The following is a 17793-nucleotide window of genomic DNA, read 5'->3' as shown; positions in this document are numbered from 1 at the left end:
CTGGAATTTGTTGCCAGAGAATGTGGTTCGTGCAGTTAGTATAGCTGTGTTTAAAAAAGGATTGGATAAGTTCTTGGAGGAGAAGTCCATTACCTGCTATTAAGTTCACTTAGAGAATAGCCACTGCCATTAGCAATGGTTACATGGAATAGACAGTTTTTGGGTACTTGCCAGGTTCTTATGGCCTGGATTGGCCACTGTTGGAAACAGGATGCTGGGCTTGATGGACCCTTGGTCTGACCCAGTATGGCATTTTCTTATGTTCTTATGTTCTTAAGATCAAGACGAGACACCAGGACACCTGGACGGGGACCTCAGGCACGAACATGACTTGACATGACGAGACTAAATGAAGAGGAGCTCCACGAAGAAGACCTGACGGAACTCTGGCAGGCAGAAGCCTCCAGAGAGAAGTAACTCCTCCGATGCAAGGCGAAGACTGAAGTGACGGAGCAGCCCTTTATAGGGCTGGAGCAGGAAGTCCACTCCCTAGGTGGGGCCAGCACATTTCCTGTGACTGGCCCTTTAAATCCAACAGAGAGACGCGCGCCGGCGCCTAAGGGGCAGGAAGCTGGCTGTGCAGGACCGTGGACAGAGGCCTGCACAGCGTCGACTTCCCCACGCAGCAACAGGGCTGGACCTGGAGGCAGGCCCGAAGACTGCAGCGGCTCCAGCTGCTGCAGGAGGCCCCGGGGGCGGCTCCAGCCGCCAATCGAGCCTGGGGATGCGGCCTGCAGCCCCGGAGGACGGTGACGGCGGCGGCTCCATGCCACGAAGAAGGTAGAAGTCCGCGGCTCCGGCCGCGCTGGAAGGCCCGACGTTGGCGGCGTCCATGCCGCGTCGGGTGAAGAGGAACAGCAACGGTGAGTGCCTGCTTGCGGGGGGACCTGCGGGCAGCGATTCATAACACTACTAAGGATATTCCTGTAATTACACAGAGAAAATATTGAAGAGCTTGGGACTATGATGATTCTGATGCAGAAATCCATAAATAATCTTACTGTTACAGTTCAGGAAGCTTTAAATAAAAATATTTCAGTACAGAATAAGATAGAGAAAATGTATAAAAGTGTGAATCTGTTAGAAAAGAAAGTTGAGGAAATACAAAAAATACAAACTAATTTAATAAAATCAGAGAAAATGCAAGAGGACAAATTTGAAATATTAGAGAATCAGTTTAGGAAGTTTATCCTTAGAGTATTAAATTTTCCCAAAATACACTTAGGACCTTATTTTCCAAGGCTAGCGAAGGTAGCGCATGCCTGCGCTACATCGGGGCGGAGTCAGCCCCGGAAGGGGAGGAGTCGGGGCTGACTCCGCTGCCTATTTCGCGCCCAATAACTACACCTTCTATGGTGGAGTTATTGGACGCGATGCTGGCAGCAATCGCACCGTGGAGGTGCGATTGCTGCCGACTAGCACAGGACCGCCCCCCCGTTTCGGCCCCCCACCCCTCATTACCGCATTTTTCTAAAGTATCGCAGGCCTGCGATACTTTAGAAAATGATGCCCTTAGTGTCTCCAACAGATCTATTTAAAAGTTATTTGAAAAATATCTTAAAATATTCAGTTATCTATTCCTATACTGTCTAGGATTTATTATCTGCAGCAACCCCAGAAGTTAGAGGGTAACCAAAATCAAGAAAATCTGGATAAAGTAGATCTTAATATTTCTGGTTTTCTAGAAAAATCATACGAGATTAATATTGATTCAAGGGCCACCTTGATAGTTCAATTTTCTTCGTTGTTAGAAAGAGATTCTGTACTGAGGTTACATTATAGATATCAAAATCAAGATTTTTTATGGTCAGCGCATAAGGATTTTTCCTGATATAGTACGAGCTACCCAATTAAGACGAAGGAAATTTATAGCTATGAGAGCTGAGGTACTAGAAAGAGGGGCACAATTCTTTTTAAGATACCCATATAGATGTTTTATTAATGATCAAGACTCGAGATATGTTTTCAATCAACCAGATCAGCTGCGTACATATCTTGATGCACACTCTTAGAGTTTGCTCAGAGCTGGGAAACTATTGTTTGATGTAGGAGTTAGACAAATTTGTAATAGAAAATGATTATTCCTTATTATTACTGCTTCATTAAGTACTTAATAACCAATTATCTCAAATTTCTTTATGTTTCTTTTGTATTTCTTGATAACACAGATATATAGTGATGTTTATAATGTCCTATTTAGTATTGTTAGAGTTGTTTCTATATATGCATCTGTATAATTATGATTTAAATATGTAAAAGCATATAAAAATAAAATTTAAAAAAATGTAGATACCAACCATTTTTTAGGAACTGAGAAAAACTCCATTCCATATTGCCCACCTCTTTTTTTTTTTTACAGTTTTCACTAACTTTTCCTGATTTTCTATTTTTTGTATTTGCTCATGTTTTGATTTTAACTTTCATTTTACACTTCGCCTGTATTTTCTCTTCCCCATCTCCTCCCTCTCTCCCCTCTGCTTCTTCATTCTCTCTGATCCCTTGGCACATTCCCCCCCTCAACCTCACCATTCAGCCCCCCCCCCCCCCAATAGCTGTGATCTCTCTCTACCTAGGTAGAGACCCAGTAGCAACAGGAACTCCTGTGCTGAAGCCTGAGGGTGGCAGCTTTTCCTAGATTGTATAACACTGCAGGGACTGTTCCCATGTCCAGTTCTGCTGCAGAGCAAGCAGCTTCCCACCTGGACTTGCCACAGAAGCAGCTTCTCTCCTCAATCCATCAAGGGGATAAACCATGGCATGTTTACAATGTTGTCTCTATGTTTTGATAGCTCCTTCCTTCTTGGCCTCCATGGCACTGAGATTTGACAGTGTAACCCTTTTTTCTTCCTTGACTGGGCAGTAAGTGTGTCCCCCTTAAGAACTGTTCGGGCCTGCCCCCTAGTTTGCTCACCCCTGCTCTAATAACATACTGTGAATCACAGAAACTTATTACTATAGCATACAGTAAAATACTGTACATTTTCTTACACTAACACTGCAAGAAAATGTGCAGCTCGGTGGTAAATAGGAGAGATCGACCAGTTTAGCTTTAAAAGTAAAAAAAAAACTGCATCTTTCTATACATCTCGGTCAAATATGCCTATTAAACTCTCCTTTTCGCCAGGAAAATGTTGGTAAATGTCTAGTTTTCTTTTGTTGACAGAGCAGGTTATAGTATCCCATTGCTTAGTCATGAAGCCTTTCGGCAGCTCCCATTAGTTACATAAGTTCAGGGAGAGGCCAGAGAGTAACTGGGTTACTGAGTCGGCACCCAGCAGCAGTCTCGCGCGGGGAGAGGCGCTCTATACTCCCACGGCCTGAAGAGGTAACTCCTTTACGTTAGCCTCTCCCCTTCTCGTTCAGCGACACCCCGCGCAGCTCAAGTGCCGAACCGCCTGACGTCATCAGCCACAGACCCAAAGCCTCGCGCGCGCACCTCTATCGCAAAATCTATAAGACACATGTAAACCAAAGAAAACAAAACATCCTCCATCAGGCAGGCACAACACGCCTGTCAACTACTCCCGTACGGCGCAGCACAATCCAATCCAACCCAACCCAACCCAACGCAGCGCAAGCTATTCTCGGCAAGGAGGACGCATGCGCAGTGTTCAGTCCACCCGGCTCGGGCTGTTTCTGTGCTTTTTTTTTTTTTCTTCTCCCTCTTCTCGCGCTCTTCTTCTGCGCTGCCGCATCCGGTGGAGGAAGCGCTTCCCTCCCTCTCCTCAGAGCCCGCAGCCGCCTCCCAACTTGCTCTGCTGCCGGCATCATCCCCGCCACCTATAGCGCGCTCATATTCAACAATAAGGGGGCCACAAGGAGCGGGAGGGAGACGCGGCGAGGAGCCGGCGCGCACTCAATGAAGCATGGCAGCCAACTTCGGCAAAATCCAGATAGGAATTTATGTAGAGATAAAGAGAAGTGACGGTAAGTGGGAAGCCAATTTTCTTCCTTCATTTCTCGACTTGCTTGATTTGGCTTGGTTTATGAATGTGAGGGAAAGGAGCTGAACCCAGACTGGGTCTATATTCTCTCCCTTTTGCTCCCCCCTCCTTTTCAGTGCTAGTCTTTGTGTGTCTGTGTTTCTGTCACTGTGGCTCTCTGGCGGTGTTTGTGTTGCTGTCACGTTGCCGCGCTTCCGGGCGCTGGGTAGCAACGGTTGGAGTCGGCGAGAGATCCCCCGCCCCCACCCCATTGCAGTGTCTACATTTACAGCAAAAAACCGCCGCTCGCTAAATTATTGGCCACTAAATAAATCTTCAGTATGAAATATGACTTATGGTATGAGGGATTCTTTCGCTACTTAAAAGTCACAAAGCCTAGTAATATTTGAATATGTCAAATATCCGGCATTTATGCTGATTATTGTAATATATTTTTTGGTCTTTTTGAATCTGTGTTTTCGTTTCTCATCCTGTGGAAAAATGAAAACAGCGAGCTGGAGGAAGGTGTCCGGCAGAAATCACAAAACGAGATCTGGGAGGCAGATCTGTAGATTTCAAACGAATAATGTCCCAGTTTGTAGGGAGGGGAATTTAATTCAAAGAGCAGATCCCATTGCTTTCTGTCACCACTTCCGCTGCCAGAAGCAAACGTCCACCTGCACCAAGAGCGGAGCTGACAACAAGTGGCTGTCAAAGAGAAATGTACTACGGATGAGGATTATTTATTTTGTTTTGATTTAGAAAAGAAAATGTGAATGTGCTGGAGAGAACTAGGCAGAGTTCAGGCGCCTGCGCAGTCTGATTAAGGGATCATCCGTAGGGCCTGTGCTACCTTTTTAGTTTAGAGACATATACAGTTGCAAAGCGGTAAGACACATTCTGACTCGGTTTCCTCTGCAAACATATAGAGCTGTTTGGATTGTTTAACATAAAAATCTGGCCAGAGCAGCCGAAAACTTAGTACTTTGGCTGTATTGTATTTGTTGTTTAGTGGGAAATAAAATAATGTTTGGGATAAATAAAGGAACTAAGTGATTCCACAAAGCGAACTCAGAGCTTTGTAAAAGGCTGTTTTCAGACAGTATAGTTGGTGATTCATTTAAAAAGATACAATTTTTTATGAGTGCAGGTAATGGCTTCCTAATTTAACCTACAGCTAAATACAAAGTGTGTGGTATGCTTCCCACTGCATAAAGCTCATTGAATGATTTATAAGACTTTCATATTGGCATTTTCAACAACATTAAACTATCCTGTTCAACATTATGCGTAGATAAAAATGGGTGATGCTTGATATTCCATCTAGCATTTATTGACTAGTTTTGGGGCTTCTTTAGACCAGTTAATTGATAATGTTATATCAATGATAATGTAGGTGAGAGTGAGCTAGGCATTGTAGACAAAAGATCAAGATTATTATGTTCCAAGACGATTTTGTAATAAGATACTTTAATGAACAGTAATGGCCTAGGATGTGTTTGTCATTGAAAACACAGAAATTTCCATAGAGACTAGTTTTTTGTTTTTTTTTGTAACGGTGTAATCCTTTTGAGAGTTGCCCTAGGCATCTCCCAAAGTTGGTGAACTCCAGGGTAAGAACCCTTGATTTGTTTGTGCCTTTTTATGCTTTTTACTCACTGACAGGGAGATAGATGATTGCTGTTAAGATATTGTTAAATTGCAGTTCTGCAAAGTAAAAGCATAAAAACATAAAAAAATTGCCATGCTGGGTCAGACCAAGGGTCCATCAAGCCCAGCATCCTTCCAACAGAGGCCAAACCAGGCCACAAGAACCTGGCAATTACCCAAACATTAAGAAGATCCCATGCTACTGTTGCAATTAATAGCAGTGGCTATTCCCTAAGTAAACTTATTTAATAGCAGTTAATGGACTTCTCCTCCAAAAACTTATCCAAACCTTTTTTTAACCCAGCTACACTAACTGCACTAATCACATCCTCTGGCAACAAATTCCAGAGCTTTATTGTGCGTTGAGTGAAAGAATTTTCTCCAATTAGTCTTAAATGTCTACTTGCTAACTTCATGTAATGCCCCCTAGACCTCTATTATTCGAAAGTGTAAATAACCGATTCACATCTACTTGTTCAAGACCTCTCATGATCTTAAAGACCTCTATCATATCCCCCCTCAGCCGTCTATTCTCCAAGCTGAACAGCCCTAACCTCTTCAGCCTTTCCCCACAGGGGAGCTGTTCCATCCCCTTTATCATTTTGGTTGCCCTTCTCTGTACCTTCTCCATCTCAACTATATCTTTTTTGAGATGCGGTGACCAGAATTGTACACAGTATTCAAGGTGCGGTCTCACCATGGAGCGATTATAGAGACATTATGACATTTTCCGTTTTATTAACATTCCCTTCCTAATAATTCCCAACATTCTGTTTGCTTTTTTGACTGCTGCAGCACACTGAACCGACGATTTTAAAGTATTATCCACTATGATGCCTAGATCTTTTTCCTGGGTGGTAGCTCCTAATATGGAACCTAACATCGTGTAACTACAGCAAGGGTTATTTTTCCCTATATTCAACACCTTGCACTTGTTCACATTAAATTTCAACTGCCATTTGGATGCCTAATCTTGCAAGGTCCTCCTGTAATGTATCACAATCCGCTTGTGATTTAACTACTCTGAACAATTTTGTATCATCCGCAAAATTGATAACCTCTCTCATCGTATTCCTTTCCAGATCATTTATAAAAATATATTGAAAAGCACCAGTCCAAGTACAGATCCCTGAGGCACTCCACTGTTTACCCTTTTCCACAGAGAAAATTGACCATTTAATCCTACTCTCTGTTTCCTGTCTTTTAACCAGTTTGTAATCCACGAAAGGACATCACTTCCTATCCCATGACTTTTTAGTTTTCTTAGAAGCCTCTCATGAGGGACTTTGTCAAACACCTTCTGAAAATCCCAATACACTACATCTACCGGTTCACCTTTATCCACATGCTTATTAACCCCTTCAAAAAAATGAAGCAGATTTGTTAGACAAGACTTCCTTTGGGTAAATCCATGTTGTCTGTGTTCCATTAAACCATGTCTTACTATATGCCCTACGATTTTGATCTTGAGAATAGTTTCCACTATTTGTCCCGGCACTGAAGTGAGGCTCACTGGTCTATAGTTACCCGGATTGCCCCTGGAGCCTTTTTTAAATATTGGGGTTACATTGGCCACCCTCCAGTCTTCACGTACAATGGATGATTTTAATGATAGGTTACAAATTTTAACAGATCAACATTGTGTAATATGGACTATTTGTATAAATTAATATTTATTAAAGAAAAATACATGTGCAAAACACAGCAAATATTGAAATCCCCTGGCAAAATACAAGCCAAATATCATGGCTTTTGTTCCACTGGTGCACTATGTAGTCATCTTGCTGCTTCGTCTGAATGCATGAACATTAAACTAAGCTTTTGAAATCTGTGGATGTGGATGAAATCTCTGGCTTGTGGTTTCCAGTTCAGTTTTTGTCTGCATGTTTCCAGTTATGTTTTATGGTCTCTTCATTCTTTGTTATGTAAGGTTCAGCACATGTGATTCAGGTGAGGTTTTCTGCTGGCGTGTAGTTTGTGTAGGGCTCTATAGCAGCCTGGCTTGGTCTGTTTTCCTAACAGGAGGAGTATTGGAGTCTTAAGGCCTGGTATAATATTTTCAGTTTTGCCTTTTCTTAGGTAAGGTGGCTACTGTTTGAGTGCTGGAAATTGGTGTTTTGGTATGGTATGTTTACTTTTTATGCAATTTCTGTTCAGAGTATTTGTCTTTCACTTGTGTCATTTTTAACAATAAAAATAATACTGGATCTTTTATTTTTTATTTCTGCCATGAATTGTAACAAGCAGTGCGTCACACATGTGAGCGTGGTCTGTCAGGTATGTCATGATGGGGGAAAAAGGTTGAGAACCACTGGTTTTAATTTATTGGAAAGAAAGGAGATCCAATCCAACCAAGTAGCTCATTGGATGGATTGTAAATAGTTTGTAAATTCCTGACTTTCTGCAAATCACATTCAATAAAGAGATGTGTGGGAACAAAACCTTTTGATTTATCAGTTATTCAATTGCCGTTTGTTTATGTTCACCAATAGGGCTTTGAAGTATATCTTCACCCTGACAAGGAAAGAACCACAAATGCCTTGTTAGCATTTCAAGAAAGGATACAATATAACTTTCAAGTAGACCCTAATAAAATATATTGGAACCTACAGGACTTCATTTTTGGAAGTAATACAGCTGCTAGAACTCCTCATGACAAATCTAGAATATAATCACAATAAATACTTATATAAATATGCTTATTACCAAGATAGTGGTGCTTAACACTACTTAGTATATGCCGGACGTTTTTCATTCCTAATCTATAAAATGAATGACTGGAATATAATGTCACTGAATCAGAATTGACATTGTGTGTTCATAGAATCTTCCATTTTTGTATTTGATTTAATTTTCTATTAAATAGATGTGAACATTTCATGATTTCTAGTTTCTTCCTCTGAGAGAGAAATTTGCGTATGGTTCTGATTACTAACCAATGGTAGGACTGCTTTCTAAATGCTCTGACGTTGCAGTGAGGTCTATATTCAAAAGTTTGTCTGGCTAAGTTTTGGACTTTAGTAAGATTTATTACCCACCTTTTTTTGAATGAGAAATTTGCCCAACTTAGATGGACAAACTACAGGACTTAAAAATCCCACTGTGCTGACTGGATCCAATTTTATCTGGATAAGTTTTACCTGGCTAAAAACATATCTGGATAAATTTATCAACTCATTCTAGAGTGCTTATTGTTTAATATATAGCTTCAACACAAGTTCCAGCACTTTAATGGAAAATTGAGAGACTGTTTTTATAAAAAAAAAAAGAAAAAAACAAAAGGAAGATAATAATAGACCAGTGATTGTACCAACCGGTCAATTAGTTTCTGTTAAATATCAGATTTTATGCCGGTGCTGAGGTCTTATCTTTCTATATCACACGATAATAAAAAGAATATTTTAATTCCTACAATATAACTTCAACCATTGGGATTTAGTTTTGTGTCAATATTGGCTACATCAACTAGTGATTTTTTGATCCTATAGTTGTGTAACACAGAAGGAATTCAGTTTCCTATTACAATATTAGATCCTTACACATAAAGGAAACTATTTTTTATTTCAATCCTTTATTCATACTTATCTTGTACAAACGTTTTTTCACATATATATAAAAAAAATACACCACCAAATTTACTAAAATCACCCTAAATACCCCACAAAACCCATTCATACCCAATACCTAACAATATAGGATCCTACTTGTTTCGCGCTCTCAGAGCTTCCTCAGGGGTTATTACAGATATTCAAATACAGTGCTTACAGCATCAGTCACCTTTTTGTTTTATTAACAATACTTTCTCTCTCCACCAAATTCTTACAAATGTTCAAATTTATATTCATTACTTTGATGCCATATTGTACATTTTCTGATATTATCCATATCACTCTAGTTCTTCATATCTTTGGACTTCACTAATGCTGTCAAGTACTTCACCATGTAATCTTCCCAGGTTATAATATTTTCTACGAAAAATAATGAAATATTATCCTCCCCCTCATTTCTTCACCCTCCCCCTATATAAATTATAATTTTACCTACTTGATCTCCCTTTTTACCGAACCTTCCCTATGTTAAGTTATTCAGAGCAGGCTGCATCCTTGATTATCTCAGCATTTTCTTTGTTTGAGAAAGATGTTACAGAAGAGTCTTTTTGTGATTGGGATGGTTTTTTCAACTTGCGGAAAAAGATTATTAGGATGGAACTGCATGCAGCAATGCTAGCAGAGTATTGTAGGGTAAAACGCATACCCAGGGGTTTATGGATTAACAAAGAACCATTGTTGTTCACTGACAATGAAGAATTCATGGGGAAATGGAATTCTATATTAAATAAATGTGCATTCGATCTTATGGTATTAATAGTAGAAACCATCTCCATCACATTAGACCCTTTACAACATGTTCAACAACAAGTGGAACATTTACAGAATACTGTGAACCTAGAGGAATTTGATAAAAAATGGAGTTCCTACCAAACACAATTGGAGGAATTTAAATCATTGATTAAGAAAATCAAGGTTAAATTCCATAGGGACCAGCTAGACTATACTAAAGGGTATGTATATTCCTGGCTAAACAGAGAGGAAGAAACCAGGGAAGAATTTTTCTTCATCAGAGGAATCCTCTGAAGAAGAAAATATAGATAGAAATCAAAGAAAAAATAATTATGTAACATTTGTGGGATCTAATATTGGTGCAAATGAGGGATGGGAGAAATGATAATGGTCATTTTTTAAGGTCACAACACAAGGATCAATACAGAGGGGGTTGCGCGTACCAATCAGGAATCTGCGGAAGAAAGATTATCAAGAAGAGAAGTAGAAAAATTGACAGGGAATTCAGTTTTTAATCTTTCCTCTCAGGTGTTATCTCAAACCACTATTGAAGTATTGAATAAAGGCATGTCATATATTCCTAGTAAAGTATACGCTTCATTTTCAACCCAATTAGGGTTGTATAAATTCTTTAGGAGGATTAGTTAAAGTTTTTTGGTGACACAGAGAACCAACAATAACATAAGAGGTTTGTTAGGAAGTCCAACTGGATACCTCCTGAAGGGGGATGATCCCTTTATTCAAGTCTTTGAACAATTGGTTTTGAGGGATATAAAGGTCATGGAGTCCCATCAGTCACCTATAAAATACAATTTATCAAGGAGTGAATGGAAAGCAGTACAGAAATTGAGGCAGGGCCAACCCCTTATTGTAAAAAAATGCGGACAAAGGGGGTGGGGTGGTAGTGATGGACCAAAATAAATATAGTGAAGAAGCCTATCATCAACTTAACATTCAGGAGCATTACTTATTAGAAAGTGATCCATCAGATGAGATACAACAACAGGTACAGTTAATACTCAAATTAGCATTGGACAAAAAATTGATAAATAATAAGTTGTACTATTTTCTTCTTCAAGAGCATCCAGTAATACTGGTCATTTATTTTGTGCCAAAGATACACAAGTCATTGGAGGCTCCCCCGGAATGGCCAGTAGTATCTGGGAGGGGGTCTATATTTGAACCCATTTCTCAGTACATTGATCACTTACTACAACCCTATGTATTGACAATTCCCTAGTACATAAGGGACTCAGCATATTTAATATTGATGCTGGATGATATTTTTCAAACTCAATATATAGGTGATGAATACTAGTTTGTTACAGCTGATATCCAGGCACCTTATACAAATATACCACAACAAAGTGCAATAGAGATAGTGGAAAGATATTTGAATCAAACCGGGTTACAATCTGAAATCATAGAATTATGGTTACAATTGGCTGTAACTAAGACGTTTCTTCAAATTTGAAGATAAAATATATCAGCAGGTGAAAGGGATTCCCATGGCCCCGGTAGTAGCATGCTTGTACGTAGGAATATTTGAAGAGAGAGATATATATATATATATATATATATGTCAAAAAAAACCCCAGCGTAATGACGTTGGAGACAACTAGCACTTTTTACATATAGTCATCCAATTTAAATAACCCACAATATTTTAAAAATATTAACTTTTTATTAGTGTATTAACACTCACTCTACAAATATATTAATACAAAATTATGTCAAATACATTATTTTTACATACATTAAAAATTCATATTAGTCCAATGATTATTAACCCTCAGTTTTCTCCTGACTGCTAAACTCAATCTTGCCCTCATTGGACTTATACTCTCTTTGATGTTGTACTTGGTCTTCTGTGACGAATCAACCACTTAACTATTAAACATTTTATCTGCATAGCTTAATTACTACTGCTATGCCCATCAATCTTAACACAAATTAGTGGTATGTTCTATTTTGATGGTTCCATCTTCCATCCCGACAAGGACCTTGTTTCGCCAATGTTGGCTTCTTCAGGGGACTACTTGTATAGAGACCAAACATCAACAAAACCAATGTCTTCTATTTCATATATCTTTATCTCTTCACAAACTCGTCTCTACCGGCGTCTACCATGGATACAAACTTTCAAAGAGTGTTCACTGGTTCTCATCACCTTTTCCTCCACAGTGAAGCTACTATGCACAATAATGTTGCAGATTCAAGCTCTTCTCTCAATCTTCCGAAACATTTTCAAAGCAACTGCACGCTACCGCTGTTCAATTCCTTCTCATTTAACTTCAAAATCATTCCTGGTAATTCTCAACCACCTTCAATTTCTTCCTCAGCATGTAGCCGTGCGTCGTCTTCAAAGGTTACGACGCACGGCTACATGCGAGGGAGGAGCTTCACTCAAGGATGCCAATGACAGATGGCAGGAATCCATCCTCAAGCAGTCTTACGATGTATCAGCTATGACGTTACAGATCGCTGCCTGCTGCACCATGGTATCACACCCCTGCCTGGCTATGGCCAGGGACGCAACTATGCCACTCGAGGCATTAGACATGGCAATATCATTCCTCACGGATGCAACCTCAGACCTGATACACACCTCAGCCAGGTCCTCTCGTCCATAGTGGCAGCCAGAAGACAGCTCTGGTTCCAAAGCTGGTCAGCTGACGCGACCTCTAAGACGAAGCTCATGAGAATGCCCTTTAGAGGAATACTCCTGTTCGGAAGCGAACTGGACAAATTAGCTGACAAATGGGGCGAGTCCCCAGTACCCTGTCTACCGGAGGACAGAAACAAGAGGAACCAACGCCCCTCTCCCCGGGCACCCAAGGGCAGAGGATCCCAGCGTTTTAGACTTTACAAAACCACTTACCTAGCCCCTCTTCCCGCTGGCAGGGGACAGTCCTTTCGGAACAGACACAACAAAAGAGGAGCCGGCTTGGGACCAGGCTCCAGCCACAACACGCAATAAGAATCAGCAGATCCATCTACAGGAAGAGATCATAAGGGGCAGACTCGCCCTATTCTACCAAAGATAGATCGAAATAACGTCGGACAATTGGGTCCTATCCATCATCCGAGAGGGATACTACCTGGACTTAGACAGCATCCCCTCGGACAAGTTTGTGATTTCTCCGCGCCACGACCCCTCCAAGAGGAAGGCAGTGGAAACCACACTATCAAAACTCCTTGCCCTAAAGGCAATAACACCAGTGCCCACATACCAACAAAATTCTGGGCACTATTCCATCTACTTCATCGTGCCCATGAAAGAGGGAACATTCCAGCCCATACTGGACCTTAAGACCGTCAATCGCTACCTGAAGGTACCCTGCTTCCACATGGAAACCCTGCGTTCGGTTATGAAGGCGGTTCAACCGGGAGAATTCCTGACCTTCCTAGATCTGTCAGAAGCCTATCTCCACATACAGATCCATCACATCCATCAGTGTTTTCTACGCTTCGCGATATTTAGCCATCACTACCAGTTCCAGGCCCTACCGTTCAAGCTAGCTACGGCTCCACGAACGTTCACCAAGATCATGGAAAGAAGGAATCCTCGTGCACCCATACCTGGACGATTGGCTGATCAGAGCGAAATCGCCAGAGGAAAGCCATCAAGCAACCACCAGAGTCAAGGAACTACTGCAGAGCCTTGGGTGGGTCGTCAACACACCCAAGAGCCACCTGCAGCCCTCCCAATCCCTAGAATACCTGGGAGTCCGGTTCGACACCAAATGGAACAAAGTCACCCTTCCCCCTACAAGGAGAAGGAGATTGATGGAACAACTACGAGCATTGCTGAACTCCACCCTTCCCACGGCATGGGACTATCTCCAAGTCCTTGGACTCATGGCATCAATCATAGAAGTCGTCCCGTGGGCAAGGGCCCACTTGCGGCCCCTACAACATTCCCTACTGTCACAGTGGAACCCGATGTCCCAAAACAACTCCGCCCTCCTCTGGCTACCGGCGATGGTTCGGAACCAGCTACAATGGTGGCTACAAGAAGACCATCTGAGCACCCAAATGACTCCAAAAGGCAGACCTGCCCATCTGGATAAGATGGAGACTCTCTTTAAATTAAAGTTTACTCCATCGACTTCTGCCCACTCATCACCAGGGAGCAAGGGTCCTTCCATCGACAAACCTTGCCGGGAGCAGCAGGGAGACAGTGACCATCCATCACGCCATCCAGGACATCGGTAGCGTCATCCTCTGTGCCAGGGAAAGACCGGACAGAGCACCAAGGAAAACATCGCCACTGGCACAATTCCTCGCCTGGTGCCGGCACTGACATCGAAGCGGCATCGATGGCCATCGAGCCGCCTTCGAAGAGGGCCTGGGAAGAGGAGCCACCATCTTCCTCCTCTGCACCCGAGACCCTGAGGTGTTCCTCACTGACATCTGTGCCGGGTACTGAGCAGCCAGTAATGCCTAGCCTGTCTCCCCCTGTAGCTGCTCTATCCACACATTAGCTTTCAGGGAGGAACTGGACATCCTTGTCCGCCAGGCAATCCTCGCTGCCTTCCGAAATTTGCAACCGCCATTGATGCCGGCCCCCATACCAGCACCGACCCCGGAACCATCGATGTTTGCACCGTTGCTGGACTGACTCTGTACTCTCATCGGTGCTTTCCCGACTCAGCCCGTTCCATCGGCATAGAGTCCTCCGCAGCTCCTGATACCTGTGTTGTCTTCCTCTGAGGAGCCCGGAATAACTTCCAGTCCGACTCCAGCTCCAGGTCCATCAATGCCAGAACCGCTTCCAGGTCTGTCAGGGCTCTCTGGACCTAAACGTCCACCTTTCCTTTCAATGCCATCGATGCCAGTACACCCTCCATCGATGCCCACATGCCCTGGAATGTTGGACATTATCCCTCCTTCAGGAACTCCTTATGACCCATAGGAGGATGTGGAAACAGATACCTCTACATCAGAGGACTTGTTCTCAGAGCCTTCTCCTCCAGAGGAAAGACGGCGGTCTCCTCCTGAAGACCTTTCCTTCGCCAACCTTATCAAGCAAATGTCCGAAACCATCCCCTTCAACCTAGTGATGGAAGAGAACACCCGTCACAAGACCTTGGAGGTTCTGCAGTTTGTTGATACCCCCAAGGAAATTATGGCCATTCCAGTGCATGAAGTCCTGTTGGATCTCCTACACCGCATATGGGACCATCCTGGCATTGTTCCACCAGTCAACAGGAAAACAGATGCAACATACTTAGTACAACATGCCCCAGGCTTTCAGAAACCACAACTGCCTCATCAATCTGTTGTGGTGGAATCCGCACAGAAGAAAGCTAAATGATTACGTTCGCATTCCTCAGCTCCCCCTGGTAAAGACCAGAAGTTCCTAGATGGACTGGGTCGAAAAATCTTTCAAGGCTCCATGTTGGTATCCCGTATAGCCGCCTACCAACTGTGTATGACCCAGTACCAAAGAAAACTTTTGAAGCAAGTCCAAGATTTCACAGACTCCTTGCCTCAGCAACAGCAGGAAAGCCTGACTGCCATCATCCAGAAGGGGTTCGAAGCAGGGAAGCAATGAGGTAAGAGCGGCAAATGACTCCTTCGAGACTGCTTCCCAGTTGTCAGCAACAGGAATCAGTGCTAGAAGATGGGCCTGGCTGAAAGCTTCTGATTTAAGACCTGAGGTCCAGAATAAGCATGCTGATCTTCTGTGCACTGGAGACCATCTCTTCGGAGATAAAATACAGGACACAGTGGCTCAGTTGAAGGACCACCACGAGACCCTACGTCAGTTATCTACAGTCACTATGGACGTTCCCTCCTCATCCCACAAAAGCATGAGAAGGGATCCCAGAAAACCATTCTACCGCTCACGCAAATACTATCCTCCTGCATCTCGAGCGAGACCAGCCAGAGCCCCTCAGAGGGACATACACGCCAGCCCAAAGCACTAAGAGCACAACCAGCCCCACAAGCTGGTCCAGTCTCCGGGTTTTGATGCGTTTCCAGAGAACAGTGGCCACTCTTCAATAAACCCAAACCCAGAAATACCCATAGGAGGCCAAATGCACCACTTCAAACACAACTGGCGCCTCATAACAGATCAATGAGTAATATCCCTCATAGCCCTGGGATACCGTTTAAACTTCCTCACAGTATCCCTGGACTTTCCACCCAATCCACTGTGGGCCCGAAAAGACCACACATTGATTCTAGAGTCAGAACTTTCCACCCTTCTGCGAACCAGGGCTGTAGAACCCTCGGCCCCTCCTGACACAGAGGGGCCGAGGGTTCTACTCATGCTATTTTCTGATTCCAAAAAAATCGGGCGGTCTCCGGCCCATCCTAGACCTCCGCAATCTCAACAAATTTCTTCAAAAAGAAAAATTCAGAATGGTGTCTCTCGGCATCATGTTTCCCTTACTACAACAAGAAGATTGTCTCTGTTCTCTGGACCTTCAGGACACCTACGCACATATCGCCATATTCCCACATCACCGCAAATACCTGCGCTTCATAGTGGGTCACAGACATTTTCAATACCGAGTTCTGCCATTTGGTCTGGCCTCAGCGCCTCGCGTGTTTACAAAATGCCTAGCAGTGGCTGCCGCACATCTGTGCAGAAGCACCGTACACGTGTTTCCTTACTACTGGCTAATAGAGTCGATACAAGCAAGGAGTTCTCAACTCTCTAAAGCTCACTACAAATCTTCTGCATTCGCTAGGATTTCTGATCAATTACCAGAAATCCCACTTGAATCCATCTCACCACCTTACCTTAATCGGAGCAGATTTGGACACCACGGTCGCAAAGGCCTTCCTGCCCAACGACCGCGCAGACATACTTCCAGGCTGGGCCACATGGCTTCCTATGACCAGGCTAGCCATGAGAATAACTCAATGGACTTTGAAATCTCAGTGGCTCCAAGCCACTCAACCTCTTTCATCCCTAATCCATGTAACTGACCAGCTGCGTCTGTCATTTCTCTGGTGGACAAACAGAGCCAACTTGCAGACATGTCTACACTTCCAGCAACCAGTTCCTCAAGTGACCTTAACCACGGCCGCATCCAAACTTGGGTTGGGGAGCTCATATGAACAACCTTCAAACTCAAGGTACTTGGACACAACTCGAAGCAAAGTTTCAAATCCACTTCCTAGAGCTTCGAGCCATACGTTATGCTCTATATGCGTTCAAGGACTGCCTTTCACACAAGACTGTTCTCATACAGACAGACAATACAGTTGCAATGTGGTACTTGAACAAATAGAGAGGCACAGGCTCTTATCTGCTCTGCCAAGAAGCTGCACAAATCTGGGCCCTTGCACACTCCATGCATCTCCGGGCCACTTATCTGGCAGGCATACAGAAAGTAGTAGCAGATCGCCTCAGTCGGTTTCCATCCCCACGAGTGGTCTCTGGATCCCTGTGTAGCGAGCAAGATCTTCCAACCAACCATCGACCTCTTTGCATCCGAACTGAATCACAAAGTGGACAGATTCTGCTCCCTGCACAGCCATGGACGCCTTCGCTCTCCCCTGGAGCACAGGCCTTCTATATGCATATCCTCCCATACCATTAATAGCCAAAGCTCTCTTGAAGCTACAACAGGACAAGGGATCAATGATACTCATAGCCCCGTACTGGCCTCGACAAGTATGGTTTCCGATGCTTCTCGACCTCTCTATCCGAGAACCATTCGCCTGGGCACAGTGCCTAATCTCATAACTCAAAACCATGGCATGTTATGCCACCCGAACCTTCAGACTTATCCCTCACAGCCTTGATGTTAAAAGCCTGATCCTACAACCGCTCAATCTTTCAACTAAGATTTCTCAAGTGCTTGTAGCTTCAAGAAAGCCTTCCATGGTAAATGGAATAGATTTACCATGTGGTG

General features: G+C 43.2%; 1 protein-coding gene across 2 annotated transcripts in view; it reads left to right on the top strand.

Annotated features, from left to right (window-relative positions):
- The first annotated feature begins 3554 nt into the window (after positions 1 to 3554).
- Positions 3555 to 17793, top strand: part of KIF2A (kinesin family member 2A) — a 266717-nt gene continuing 252478 nt past the window's right edge. The window contains exon 1 of one of the 2 annotated variants that reach the window (XM_029576454.1): positions 3555 to 3927. In XM_029576454.1, the coding sequence (XP_029432314.1) occupies positions 3867 to 3927 (61 nt within the window). In that variant the 5' untranslated portion in view covers positions 3555 to 3866. The remainder of the gene's footprint in view (positions 3928 to 17793) is intronic. The other variant, XM_029576445.1, reaches the window with a different exon arrangement.

This window comes from Rhinatrema bivittatum, chromosome 1 (genome assembly GCF_901001135.1).
Source record: "Rhinatrema bivittatum chromosome 1, aRhiBiv1.1, whole genome shotgun sequence".
Lineage (NCBI taxonomy): Eukaryota > Metazoa > Chordata > Amphibia > Gymnophiona > Rhinatrematidae > Rhinatrema > Rhinatrema bivittatum.
Note: the sequence above shows the minus strand (reverse complement) of the source record. Positions and strands in the feature narration are given on the sequence as shown.